Source organism: Harpia harpyja, chromosome 9 (assembly GCF_026419915.1).
Source record: "Harpia harpyja isolate bHarHar1 chromosome 9, bHarHar1 primary haplotype, whole genome shotgun sequence".
In the NCBI taxonomy this organism is placed as follows: domain Eukaryota; kingdom Metazoa; phylum Chordata; class Aves; order Accipitriformes; family Accipitridae; genus Harpia; species Harpia harpyja.
This window is the reverse complement of record NC_068948.1, coordinates 43,180,695-43,195,106: the sequence shown is the minus strand read 5'-3', so window position 1 is coordinate 43,195,106 and position 14,412 is coordinate 43,180,695. Positions and strand designations below refer to the sequence as shown.

At 41.9% G+C, this 14,412-nt stretch overlaps 1 protein-coding gene across 2 annotated transcripts in view; it reads right to left on the bottom strand.

Moving 5' to 3' along the window:
* The window catches only part of GCN1 (GCN1 activator of EIF2AK4), a 44,679-nt gene that overhangs the window by 29,311 nt on the left and 956 nt on the right, over nucleotides 1-14,412 (bottom strand). For both annotated transcript variants that reach the window (XM_052796170.1, XM_052796171.1), the window contains exons 2-20: nucleotides 12,517-12,619; nucleotides 11,806-11,869; nucleotides 11,102-11,233; nucleotides 9,786-9,894; nucleotides 8,970-9,068; nucleotides 8,753-8,887; nucleotides 8,177-8,245; nucleotides 7,982-8,090; nucleotides 7,489-7,563; nucleotides 7,103-7,231; nucleotides 6,827-6,877; nucleotides 6,314-6,412; nucleotides 5,859-6,032; nucleotides 4,136-4,288; nucleotides 3,277-3,369; nucleotides 1,729-1,804; nucleotides 1,393-1,552; nucleotides 266-455; nucleotides 21-145 (exon numbers count right to left, since the gene is read on the bottom strand). In XM_052796170.1, the coding sequence (XP_052652130.1) occupies nucleotides 21-145; nucleotides 266-455; nucleotides 1,393-1,552; nucleotides 1,729-1,804; nucleotides 3,277-3,369; nucleotides 4,136-4,288; nucleotides 5,859-6,032; nucleotides 6,314-6,412; nucleotides 6,827-6,877; nucleotides 7,103-7,231; nucleotides 7,489-7,563; nucleotides 7,982-8,090; nucleotides 8,177-8,245; nucleotides 8,753-8,887; nucleotides 8,970-9,068; nucleotides 9,786-9,894; nucleotides 11,102-11,233; nucleotides 11,806-11,869; nucleotides 12,517-12,619 (2,145 nt within the window). The remainder of the gene's footprint in view (nucleotides 1-20; nucleotides 146-265; nucleotides 456-1,392; nucleotides 1,553-1,728; nucleotides 1,805-3,276; nucleotides 3,370-4,135; nucleotides 4,289-5,858; nucleotides 6,033-6,313; nucleotides 6,413-6,826; nucleotides 6,878-7,102; nucleotides 7,232-7,488; nucleotides 7,564-7,981; nucleotides 8,091-8,176; nucleotides 8,246-8,752; nucleotides 8,888-8,969; nucleotides 9,069-9,785; nucleotides 9,895-11,101; nucleotides 11,234-11,805; nucleotides 11,870-12,516; nucleotides 12,620-14,412) is intronic.

The following is a 14,412-nucleotide window of genomic DNA, read 5'->3' as shown; positions in this document are numbered from 1 at the left end:
GGAAAGCAGAAGTTTATCACCTGGTTCTCCAGAGTGTAGGCAGTGATCCTGGGTAATATGTCATTCAGGTGTTTGGTAATGAAGTCTTTGGGATCTATCTTCATCTTGATGAGGAGGGTTGGCCAAAGACCTGGCTGCACTGCCACTAGCAAGAAGAATAAATGATCACAATAAATATGAAGCAGACTGCTAATACAATGAAACAAAAAGGTAAAATAAAAATCCCATACATTGGCCATGAGAGTGGTCTCATCCCTTCACTTACCTACAGATGGATGATGGCTCACCAGCAGCATCTCCAGTGCCAGCTTTTCTGGCTCAAAGGAATCCACATCAAGCCCTGCCACACTTGAGATGACACAGAGTGCCTCATGAAGGACGCGGGGAGGAATGTATGTCTTTCCTAGCTCCGACAGCTCTCCCGACTCGGTCACCAGGACCTCATGAGGCAGAACCTGAGTGGACAACTTGTCATTAACACATCACACCAAGCCTTCCTGAGCCCCAAGCACTCGACCCCACAGTAACACCATACTGAATTACCAACAATCAGCTCCCTCTGTCAGTACCAACAACCTGAAGTTTTCAAAGGAAAGAAGGGATAAAGGATAACAGTGGAACCGAAGCACAGAAGTGACAGTGATAAAAAGACTAAGAATGGAAGACTATACTAGATTTGGCAAGCTGGGGTAAAATAAAACTAAAACAATCATTTTTGGCAGAGAGGACTGCAAAAGGTTGAACCAGCTGGCTGGGAACAGTATGCCCAACTTCTGCAGTCTAATTTTACCCAGTATCTTTTCAAAAATACTTTATTCAGGCGGTATCTGCGACATGGGAAGACTATTTACAAAGTCCCAGCCTTGGTACCTAATTATTGCAATTTAATCTATTATACAAATTGACACGGTGCTGGCTTAGCAGCATGCCCAATAATATAGCACTCATTGTTTCATTTTTTTATTTTGTTTTTATTTTTTATAATAGTTGCTACTAAAGTATTTACATTACACTTGTTTTAAATAGGCAGCCTGAGCTATAATCCAGGGCCAAAGAACTAGGATACCAAGAAAGGAACAAAGCACTTGGTCTTCCAGCAGGGATTAAATTTGGATTAAAATAATAGGAGGACACAGAAAACTGCAGCTTCCTCCCCAGATAATTTTGAATAATATGTCTTCTGTGTATATAGGGAAGACTAGGCACACCGCAGACACGGATACAGTAGTATGCAGTAATCTAGTAACAAGTGGCATTCTAGGAGATCATCTGGAACCAAATCATCTTCATATCATGCTGTATGTCAATACTAACAGCAAGTCTAGGGTAGGGAGGTGACTGGCAGCATACAAACAACTGCCTAGGCAGAGACTAGGCTTCTTGACTACTCACCTTATGAGAACTGAGAACCACTTTCAGCTCCTCCAAGAGCCCATAGGCCAGTTTGTACCCTCCCAGAGATGACAAGAGTTTCTTAACTGTTTGATGGGCCTGTCTTCGAACATGCCAGGTCCGACTCAGCAGTACTGCAACAAGGGCACGGTGATACTGCCTGAAAACGGAGAAATAAACAGGTTTAGCAAGGGAGGCAGCTCTGCAAACCAACTGGACACAAAAGCACAAAGAGTTCAACATTTTGTGCAAAGTCCCAAGGCCACCCTCTCCACTGCCTGCATTAACATTCAGGGATCAGACACAGATCGGTGGCAGCAAGTGTACTCTACGTACTGAACTTTACTTTCAGGCAGCCGTTGTGCATGATCCAAGAGAAGGCGCTCTGTCAGCTGCAGTACTGTACACATTGCTGTGGGAAGAGACAAATATTTAAAATAGCATGAGAATTCAAAAGAAGCAGATTTTTCTACCTGAAAACAAACAAACAGCAAGCTGGACACATTAAAATAGCTACCCAAACTAAGCCTCCACATAATCTCCTCAGTGAAGCCAGAGACAAATCCAACTCAGATCTGCCAAGACTGGAAACAGAACCATGATTTCATAAAAATGTTGTTAGCTAGATCCCAGCAGAATTTTCCTGACCACTGTGTGTGACCTATTTTTGTCTAAGTCAACAGAGCAAACCAAACGATAAATACCATGCTCGCTGCATCAATACTGTTAATTCCTGCGCCCTGCTGAAATGTCTTCAGTGACAATAAAACGTATACTGAATCCATCCACAAGTGCATAATGCTATTTGAATAGTAGCCTTGGTATTTTACCTCATACCATCTTCTGAGCTTCAACTGTGACTAGGCCCTTTGGTTTGTATATCAGTGTTCGACCACATCATAAAAGCAGGAGCAGAAAGCCCTGAAACATGGGGTGGGTTATAACCTGTATTAAGTGTGGTACAGGGGACTTTTGACATTCAAGGCATCAGATAGTTTGTGGATGTTAAGCATGTCAGCTGGATGTTTTTGCTTAAATAACCAATAACAAATCATGACACTATTTACTCTCAGCATTAGGTTCCGGATCTAACATCTTAAGGGAGCAATGTAAAATTTTCCAAATCACACTGTTTCAGGATATTTGCAGACTTGGGAGAGAAAACGAATGGATATATACATTGCCTTCAGGAAACAGGGATTGCAGGAAGCAAAGGAGAAACGATGTTATTTCCTATTTAGAAAACTTTACCTCTTCAAAGCTTTGTACAAAAGATAAATGAATTCATTTCAGAGAAACGATTCATGAACTAATCTTCAAAACTTTCTGTTTAAAATGTAGTCAGTAATGTTTTCTGTTGGGCACATTCCATTAATTTTTTTTTCAACTAATCTTTAAGCACAAGAGAACAAAACAGAGCATAGAGACACTAATTTGTAACCCAATTGATTTCCTATCTGTTATTACTCTTCCCCCACATATCTTAAGATTTTCACCTACGTGTTTTCTTCTCCAGCCTTATTTTACTTTTTCCCATCTTGTTCTTAATTTTAGGCTTCTCCACATCCCTCAGATTGACTGCAACTATTTACTTACAAACTGGGACACCACATAGATGCATTTTGTATTGGAAAGACTTACAGACTACACAAATTTGGAATTATAAATGTTTGATAACTCAGGTTCATTACAAATTAAATTAATTCATTGTCACCTTAGACTACAACTAGTCTAGATGTACTTCTGAAAGAGTACGCTATTCATTTTAATCTGAAACTGGATCCTCCAAGGACCACAGAACAGGGCCAACAGCAACATTAGCTCTTGTAAGTACTAAGTAATAGAGTTAAACAGCAACCAGATACACAATAACTGACAATTTACCTTCCTCTGATGCAGACTGCAAGAACTTCTCAGATGTAAAAATCTGCTTTTTCTCATCCAGAATCAGCTGCCAGAAACCACTCAGCTTAGACTCTGACAGGAAAAGAATAGATGTCTATCAAGGATGTTTCAAAATAAGTGCGAACTCACCAGCGTCCATAAAATACAGTAGAATTCTGTTTCCTGACTCAAGTAACTTCTAGCTTTACTTGTCTTCAGTTGTAAAGCCTCTTACGCCTCTCATTCAGTATTATGAGCATGCCCAAAAAAACACCTGCTGACAAAAGTATATTTCTCTGACTTACACTGGTGAAATGTAAAAAGTCTGTTTCACCTTAATCCTTGATAGGGCAAGTCTTCCTAAAAATGAAGGAAAGGAGGAAAGTGGTGTGTGCTTTTGACAGACAGAACACACCTGGATTTCATATCCTAGCACATGTATGACCTCAGACAGTTCTTGTAATATCTTCTAATGGAAGACTGAATTCCAGTCCTCATGCTTTCCAAAGATGGTTTGTAAAAATACTACCCAAATAACAAGCAAGTAATACTTTTAATGCATCAGTCAGGTCCTAGCATGTCAGATCTGGGTGAACGTCTTCTGTCAGAATAAAGAGGAATATTGCCCTAAATGAATGGAAGCTGGAATTTGCAAAGCCACGGAAGAGCAAGAATCTTTCACTGACATAACTGAGAAAGATGGGAATAAATCCTTCCCTGGTTTACAAAACAGCAATGATTCTCTCTGCAGATACAATACAAAGATTAAGGAACAGTACCTCATGCACACTGTCAAGGAAAAGTGTTAAGCCTCGGAACCTGTTTGTATTGGATTCTACTAGATGTTTTGTGACCTTACCAGTTTGTCCCTCAATTACAGACATCCTGCAGATCAACAAAGCTGCAGCAACTCCTTCAGTTACCATGGGAACCTGAGTACTTTGAGATGCTGCTTTTTCTACTGTCTGGATTAGCATTGGCAGCAGGTCCATCCCCTGTAATAATGTGTCACCTGAGGAGACAGAAAGAGACAAGTTACAAAACAACATAATCCTTCACACTTTACACCACAAGGGTATCAATGGTTCTTCTGTTGTCATGAGACAAGGAAAGGAACGAGACACATACTGGAAAGACTCTGAATCTCCCAGAGTACTTGCCAATCACTACTATCCTTAAACTTTAACTATGACAAGCTAGATGATAACCACTTTAGTCCCTTCCTCACAGATAGAAAAGTCCCATCTCAATACGAGTTTCTGTTCACGGGATGCAAAAGAAAATGCTAATTCAGTTACATTAAAGGAATTGGTTGAAATCACAGGAAGTCTGCCTTCAAAGATTATGTTTCCCGAAGAGAGGGAAAGTAAATTCCTGGCAATCCATGACCATCTGTTCCACTTCAAACATTCACAAGTCAAGGAATCCCACTGATCTGCAACCCTTGCTTCCACAGAAACTGAGCTAGGTGTTCCTGGTATTTCCAGAAACAACATCTCACACACAACACTGAGAAAAGAAACAAAAGATCTTGTGATTTTCTACGTTAAGTATTCGCAGGTAGTGTTTTAACCATAAATTCATAAGAGTTAGAATCTCTATTTTCTTTATGTCCCAGTTGGATGCTTCAGTGGATGGGTCAAACCAATGGTAGTCATTGTTCCAGTGGTGAGTAAATCATTTTAGAATATAAGTATCTTGAGTCTTGATCCCCTGAACAGCTGCACACATCACACACAAGTAATCCCCTTTGCCCATAGCAAGCATAAGCAACTTCAGGTTTGCCATACTGATGTCTCTGAAAGGACCGCCATCCTGTGACATCTAAGTAGTTTTTAGAATGTTTTTTTCAGCCCTATGATAGCACAGAAATTCCTGGTAACTACAATAGAAGAATGCAGAATTACAATTTCGCTCATATTCATATTGAGAAAGTGATGGCTAATCCATTGTACCTATACAATACATTGAGTTATTGATCTCTTAAGCAAATGTATACCATCTTTTTGATTCATGCTGCATCAAGAAAGGGAGATCTCACATACAGGCATCAGACTGATCGCCTATTGACCCGTGCATGAAATGCTGAAGTCAAAGGGGATAGGACCAACAGATGCAAATCTCAAAAGGACCACCAAAAGTTTAGAATTTCTTAAGATCTTCATTTCAAACACAGTAATTTTTTTTTTTTTTTTTTTTAAAGCTTCCAAGAGCCAAAGCCACAGACCAGGATCCCAGCATGCTGGGTGCTATAAAAAACAAAAGCATGGTCCCTGAGCTAGAAACCTTACAATTTAAGCATAAGACAAAAATAAAGCAATCAAAAATTACCCCGGGGGTATATAAAAGACAGCACAACGGGCAGTGATGCTAGTTAAACAAGGAGACAAACCATCTTCATAAACTTGGAAGGCAAAAAGGAGTTTAAGGAGAAATACGAAGTAGGTCAGTGAACAGATACTGCCTTACAAAATCTTTCTTAATCCACACAGCTATCTACTTACATCAGGAAGCACAAAAGTTGATTACTGTTCTCTTAAGCCACACAGTCAAGAGAGTTATTAATAGCTGCACAGTTTTACCTTTGAAAGAGGCTAGCATGCACTGCAGGTAGGCATGTCTCACAGCTGAAGTAGAGGTTTTAAGGCTGAAGGCTTTCTTTAGCCATTCTACCAGCTTCTTGGGAACTTCTGTGGTGAACCGAACACACCAAAGAGCCAGGACAGAGACTGCATGAACCAATGTGCCTTCATGGACTAGGAATTAACACAGAGCTCATGTCAGTACAGCAACTGCATAAAACACAGGAACTTAAACCAGAAAGCAGGTAACAATGTCAGGAGGAGGCAGGAAAAGAATGCATGTGCTTCTAACAGACACAGCGCTGTCTCCATGGGGTTGCTCATCAAAACAGGGCAATGGATTTTATAACACAACAGGCGAGAATCCGGATTTATCCTGAATAACATGCTGTACGAAAATCCTGCTCAAGATGAAAGCAGCTTAGCAAACCCAGAACAAAGGCAAGAGGTCTAACCTTCTTGTTGCAGGAAAGGGATGAAAAGCTCAGCCACAGTTCCAGTCAGAGCTTGGCTAGAGGATCCAGAAACCACATGGTGACTAAGGCTGCCGATCCCTGAAAGGACAGAGATCTCTCATTAGTTCCCAAACTACCAGCACTTGCTGCAAAATCTAAAAACAATCAAGAATGACCCTTCACATTTCAATCCTTGCACAGACATCTCTTTTTCTTGTCACTACATCTGGATGTCACATCTACCATGTACCAATACTGCAGGACCTGTCTTCATTTTCACTTAGGATACAGTCATCTTCTTCCTTGCATAAAACACAGCCCACCAGCCAATTATTTCCTTTGAATAGAAAGTCAAGAACTGGCATGTGGTATCCAGCACCCTCTGTGACATCAACTACAGCCAATTTGGAATGACAGGCAGGGAATCCTAAAGGCTTAAGTACAGATCCCTTTCATTCAGCCTTCTGCTGAATTTCTTCCACCAGAGAAGCAGCTTTCTTCTAGGATTCTCACCAGAAAGGACACTCATCTTCTGAGCAACAACTGTCAGCTTCCCTTCTGAGCCTGCCAAATAGAAACAAATGGGTGACGGCTGACTTACAGACAACAGCTAAGTGCTACATCAAGAATCTTCCCTAAAATACAAAACCTTGCCCCATTATCCCTGATCCAGGTTGAGCCAATCCTACCATACAGGCAGCTAAAGATAACAGAAAATACAATACACAAAACTCCTTGAAGCTGGCAAACTTTTATTCATCTCCACTGCTTATCCTACAATTTACTCACCCCCTAAGATGGCAAAAAGGTGTTTGCCCAGTGAATCCACAGCTGAAGGATCACTACACTGTCGAGCCAAGTTCTTTAATGCCACAACTGCTTCATCCATCAGCTGCACACTGTTGGATTTCAGATGACCTAGAAAATAATGCACAAGCTAAGAGCTCCTCACGACAAACTGCATAAAATCAGCGAGGCAACTTATCTTTACATGTGGATTGACTCAGCTTCTGGAACAGTCACATGAACTATTCCAGTTCCAAATTACAGCATCATCCTCCCTCCCACATAAAACAACGTCTTCACCAGTAATCAAGCTGTTATAGGTACAGCCAGAAAGTTGAAGAAAGCTTTATTCTGAATTCATCATTCCCTCCAGAAGTTAGAGTACTTACTGGCCAGTCCTTTCACAATGTCTAGAGCATATTGGCTGAGATCCAGGTTCACAGATACAAGCAAGCAAGAGATTGCTGACGACAGAAGAGATAATGGCATATTACATTTTGTTAAGTAACTGTTTTTAGCATTTTAATACACCCTTCCCCACGGTTCACATCAAGAGCAGACAAGGTCAGTAAGGAGTAGGAAGAAAAAAACCACTGAAATTGATGCCCAGTGAACAGATTAATTCAGGATTATTCTTAGCACTCAGCTGTGAAATTCTGTCCTCAGTGCAAACAGTAGCTATCACATACCCAGACACTTGGGATCACACCACAAACGTTGCTTCTCCACATCTAACCCTTAGACACCAGACAATCCTGCTGCCTGTGCTCACAGGACCAAAAGCATAGTCCAGAGAGACGCACTCCCCCAACAACTCCAGACCTCTAAGGAACAACTATTCATGAGCTTTGACAGAACAATGCAGAGAAATGACAGACTCACTTTCAATTACGTTCTCAGGACTCCGTAGCAGGGACTTCTGCAGAGTTGGCAAAACTAAGTCCTTGAATTCAGCGTGAGACATGTACCGAAGAAGCGGGGAACAGCTATCCTGCAAAGGGTACAAAGTGGTCAGCACAGCAGCAGATGTGGCATGTAGGACAAAAGCACAAACAGCTCTGTAACGGTGTGTCTCACCAGCACGTGCTTCTGAGGCTTTGTCTTGCTCGTAAGGATGGTCTTCAAATAGAAATCCAGAAGAGCACTCTGAACAAGCAGAAACACCAAATTACAGCCACATCACAACCTATACACAGCTCCCTGTACACCATCAGGAAGCCAGGCTTGACACCCCACCTCATTCTCCTCTGGAAGGCAGCCCTATCCACTAAGCAGAAGCTTTGCTTCCATCCTCACATAAGACAGTCAAGCAAAGATCAGTGCTCTCTGCTCTACCCTTCAGCCCAACACTCAAAATGCAAGGAGACCTAAATGCTGCCTTCCATTCCTACAACAGGGGAGAAGGCAGAAAGCTGCAGTGTTGGCTGTCTACATAAATGCACATGCCACAGCAAAAAGCCACATATCTGGCACCTCCTCTATAAATCTATCCCAGCTGTTTTAGTCAGAAGTGCATGACTACTGAATTGACAGATAATGAAACCAGGGGCAGATGCAAAGTACCAACCTCACTGAGACATCTCTTCAGCCCCCTTCTCCATGATGTGAAGTGACGCTACTTATTCCCCCAAAAAAGCAGTACAACAGATTTACCTTGTATCGTTTAACAATATCAATCTCTTTCTGGGCTGTGCAAAATTGCACCACAAGTCCTAGCATTGCAGCGTAACTCTGGTTTGGTTCAAGACCAAGAATGACGGATAGGTACTGATCCACCAGATCTTGGTTCTGAAGAGAAAAAGAGCAAGGCACATTAACACAACAGAATCTAGAACAGCTATTGCATATGGTCATACAAGGTATACATCACCTCTTTCCACAGCCTGTTCAATTTCTTCACGGCCCCATCCACCGCCTGCTTATGAGAACCTCCCAGGACTTCCAAAAGGAGCAAACACTGAACCTCCACCTGCCAAGGGAAATAGCCGAGAAAACCTTCATGCACCTGCTCCTCAGAGAGCTCATATCAAACGAGGCATGTCAGATGCCAGTAACTAGCTGAATCTGCTTAGGAAAAAGTCCTTAGGTCGTGTAAGTTCTTCCAACAAGCTGCCATTGCTTTCATCTCACACGCACCACTTTGCAGAACCACACATAGCAGTTTTGGAAACTCTTACTTTGAAAACAGCAATTTATAACACATAACATCTCTTCTGAAAATGTATTCCAACCATATTCCAAGGTGCTATGAGCATGGTCACAGGTTCAGGTTGTTAAAGTAGGTGAAAAAAAGGAAAAACCTACTTGACACTATATGACAGAATATCACATGCAAATACTTCAAGGGAGGCACAAGGAATTCATGCCATGCTGCAGACTGCACCTTGGAGGCACCACTAGCACACCTAGTCTAGAAACACTGGTATACACCACAGTATGCAGAGCAACTCTGCGTCGGTGCAAGACTGCCCCACTGTCATGCTTTATACACCTCCTGCTTTCTCCAGCGGAACAGGAGAGATCAAAATACACCAGAAAGCAAAAAAGATTGTCATGCAAACCTGGATTTTAACATGACATTATCAGTTACGTTCAGATTTGCAATGTTTCAGCAACTTAAAAGACATTAGAAATCTTTAAGTCCTTATCTCCGAAGGGATATTTCTGTAAACCAAAAAGAACCTACCAGTTTTTTCCATGTTTCTCCTTGTCTCTTTTCAGGTGTTGGAAAGACTGTGCGTACAAGCAGGCATGTCCAGGAGAGTGCCAGCAGAGCTGCAGATCCACTGCTCTTACTGTTGTACAAACGGGAGAAGGAGGTAAATCTATTACTCCCAGTGTGTAACTTACATCTACTAGTCCCTAACAGACTCATCTTTGCCCAAGTCAGAACACCACCTTTATAAGCGAGGCAATTTTATCACAGAAAAATACAGCTAAAGTCTTAGCATTTAAAGCAAATAATTACTCCTCATAAGCTATGTGTTCCAGCTCCTGTTTAACGCTTAGAACTTCTGAATGGCATAAACAAGGCTAAGTCTTGACTGCTGGGAATGAAAAACCTTAGCAGAAGACAGACCATTTTTGGATCTTCCCAGTGGCATTACAGAAATGAGAGTTAAATACTTTGCCAACTAAGAGTGCCCAAAAAGTGACTCAAGACTTCTCATCTGCTGCTCATCTTTACTGTCAGAGCTTCCCAGCCTTAGATTGCCAAATCGTTTCTCAGCTTACATTCCCTCCTGGCACACTACTCAGTTCTCATTTCTGCTAACTCTCACCTCCTCCCTCCACTTCAGGTAATGGATCCCACCTCGCAGCTCCCTGAGGATCCTCACCCCATTTTGATCTTTACCTCAAGGCGAAAGAACGTAGAAAGCATCCTTGCACACAAGGCTAGCCACTGTGACTGAAGGGTAATTATTGTATCACTGCAAGCCTTTAAACCAAGATCAGATATTTTTCTAAAAGCTACACTTCTATTGAGCCATGGAGGCATTGCAGGACGACACTCTGTGGCCTGTATCAGCTGAACAATACCCTAAGTCACCTTTTGGAATGACTAGTGTTTCCAGAAGCTACCACAATAGAAAAGCCACGTGTTCCTCAGCTCAGCTTCAAATTTCATTATCTCCCTGCCTATAAGAAGGTCTTGAATTCCACCAGCTGAACACCAGATGGGCAAGGAAATCCCCTTTCCTAATCATTTTGGAGACTGTTTCTTGGTAAAAGAGTTTGTTCCTCATCTGTCCAGACCCGAAGGTTAACAAAGGCAAAATCGTAACACAGACCCAATCCACCAGCAGTAATACTACGATAGTCCTTCTGCTTTCCCAGAAGACATGAAAGACGTAAGAGAGGAAGATTTAAATGGTCATTAACAGCTTTGTCTCTAAATGTTTTCAGCACCTCTGGCAAGCAGCAGCAGAAGAATCATTTTGAACACAAGAGCAACTACCAGCAACTCAGAACTGCTTCCACACAAAGCAACTCATCCAGCACCTGGGAACTCCAGCCTTGCCGCCGATCCCTGAGGACTGAAGCGACTGCAGGAGGTTTTTTGCTGTTGCATCTGGCTGGGATTCTGCGAGCTGCTGAAGCGCCAGCTGCAGGGCTCTGCGGGATGCTGCATCGCTAGAATGAAAAAATTATCTCCATGAACATTTTAAATCCTGCCAACATTACACATATTACTACCCTTGTGTCACACAAAGGACACTGCTTTCTCATTTCAGCAGTCAAGCTAATAATTATTTTATCCGTGCTGTTCCAAGTGGAGAAGTTTCTGGCAGAAAGCTCCATTCCTTTCCTCAACTGACAGAAGTTATGTCGAGGCTCTCTGTCAGGTTGCAGAAGAAAACATAGGTTCTGAACAGCTTTCTCTACAACAGGCCGCTATTTAATCCAATCTAGAAGTGTCTAAAAGACACCTAAAGGACACCTTAGTCTTGCTTCACAAGCCTTCCTTCTTGCAAACTGAACCACAGAATGAAAGTTTTAATTTCAAAATTAAAGGTGAAACACAAGGTAAGTGTTATAAAACTCTTTAATGTCAAACCTGAGAGCCCAATTACTAGATAGCATCTTTCAGTGTCATACGCACCTATGTGACACTGCATGCTAACGTTTCCAGCTCCTCCACACCAGTTTAACTAATAAATACTGATAGATTAAATAACACAGATTTTCCACATCAATTTACTCACCGGTATCGATGCAGAGTAAGGCAGAAGAGTTTGCAAAGGCCTTTCACTGCACCCTCTGGAAGATCTGTAACAGAACGTATTTCAAAATACTTCTTCATAGATCAATGAGCTCTTAATCATTAACACAAACACGATTCACTTCACAACTGAAATCTGTGAACTGCTCACATCTATGAAATTGCTTGCAAAGATCATAGTAAAAGTTCTCCCTTTACAAATTTTACACATATTTTTTAAAATAATGGCAAAATTAGAACACATGCTATTCCACAGTCATCTTCAGAAAATGGCAAAAATTAAAAAGGTTTTTTAAAATTTGCTTCAACTGTTTTATTAAGACTATCTGAAATCTTCTACACTCTCCATCTCTCTACATATATATATATGTGTGTGTATATAAATACTCCACGAATCATTAAAAAAACAGGCTAAGAGTCAGGAGAGAAACCGGCAACTGACACACGAACGAAAAACCAATACACGTGATGCTACAACTACTAACTGGAAAAAGCACACATGCTAGTAACCAGAGTTCTGTGCTACCTACAAAATCCATGCTTAGAATTAATGCCGCGAGAAAGCACAGGCTCCAAACGCTGCCAGCCCTCTCCCTCAAAAAACTATGCCTCAAGTTTCACACAGCCTTTGAAACAACACATACTAACATTCTTCTCCACCCTGGTAACCAGAACAGTGCCCCAAAGCTTTTACCTTTCCCAGAAATGCATTTTCCCAGCTCACTGAGGATCTCTCTCCGCTCCTTCACACTGGCTGTTGTTACTTTTACCGCAAACCGCTTCAGTGTATCAGAAATCTAAAACCACACACAGAGGAAAAAACATCAGACTGCCTTTGATATCAACACACAGAATGCAAAAACCAGGGCAAGCAAAACATGTCATCTGCTGCTACATGATCTCTTAGTGACCAAATGTAAGCATCCGCGGTCTTACCTGCTGGGGAAAGGGTCACTGTACATCATACATGATGAAACTCAGAAACCTTCCCCTTAGGCTGAGGGATGACTGCTTTCTGTTTGTTAACCTGTGTCCCTGTCACGGCACTCATGCTCTGTAAGATACGCTTACCCCTCTAAAAGTAACACAGTAAGAGGTAAGATCAATAGCCTAGAGTACAGGACCTTTAAAAGCAAAAAAAAAATGCACTTCAAGAACGCAAAGGTACTTTTCAGTGTACGTTATCTCCTAAAGCCCATGCACCCCCGAAGGGGGACTTCTAACCAGAGATGACCCAGGGCTGACTGTAATTGCCCGTCCTGAAAAAACGACCCGTGGTTTCAGGCTGTCAGTCATAGAATAGAACCATAGGATGGTTTGGGTTGGAAGGGACCTCAAACCTTAAAAGGGACATCTACTTCCAACCCTCCTACCATGGGGAGGGACACCTTCCACCGGACCAGGTTGCTCAAAGCCCCATCCAACCTGGCCTTGGATAGTTGTGAAATTCTGTACTCAGGCCTAGCAAAAGAATAAACTGCTCACATTCACTCTTTTCCCAAATTAACATGCACATCGCAGGGATTTTGTAAACTGGACCCGCCAGATTACAAAAGGTTGCGCCTCGCTATCAAACTCCTTCCATGGGCTACCAGTAGCGCCCAAGGTTACCCAAGCAAAACGAAAAATCACATCACACAACTGAATGGTTTTTTCATGCCTGTGCTACTGAGTGCCTGGATCTGCCAGCTGGAAGGGACCGAAACTGCTTACTGAGTTTAACTCCTATAAATAGTTTGTTTCAGTTTTCAAGTGGTATGAAGACAGTGAGATACACTGTCTGGAAAAACAAGAAAGAAGTTTAAGTTCTCAGCGACCTGCTCCTTCAACTGCTGAAACCGTTTCCATGAACTTCCAAGTTTTGCAAGATATGCAAGATAAAAACTTTGTGTGGGCTGAACAGGGCTCAGCCAGGTCTATGTTCATGGGTTTTCTGCATTTACATAAACGAAAACACAGCTCTCCAGAAAAGGCTTTTAAAATTCACTTCTTAAACTGAGCAACTTTATATCTTAATCATCATCATCATCATCTTTAGGAAGGGCAGCAAATAAACATGCCTTTATCAAAACTGTTCCTTCCGTCTTCAGGCAGAGCTCTACCAGTTTTGCCACAAGTCTTCTTCTAAGCACAGGAAACCTGGCAACTGAGAAATGGCAACTGCCTCCATCCTTCTCAAGAGCTGCTTTCAGTGAAGTTTTTTTGCTGACATGCAGGAAGGGTAATTCTGTGCTGCAGCTACCTGGCATTTAGAGAGGCCGTCCACACTTGCCTGACCCTGTGACCATCTCTCACCCTGAGCTCTCCTTAAAAACTGGCTGAAAGCAGGGCTGCACCTCTGAACGCTAAGGCACAGGTCGACCAACGTTGTTACCATCAGAACTGACGGAACAAGTCGCCATTAAAGAGCTCATCTTCTTTTCAAACCTTTCAATTACATGAGTTTGTCATATGCAAACTCAAACCAAGCTGCACTTACTCATGCTGCTTAATCAGAAGCAGGGAGATGTACAGACATGAAAAGCACATTAAAATTATCCCAACAGTCTAGAAATTAAAAATATAAATGATGTATAACACTACAGGACTT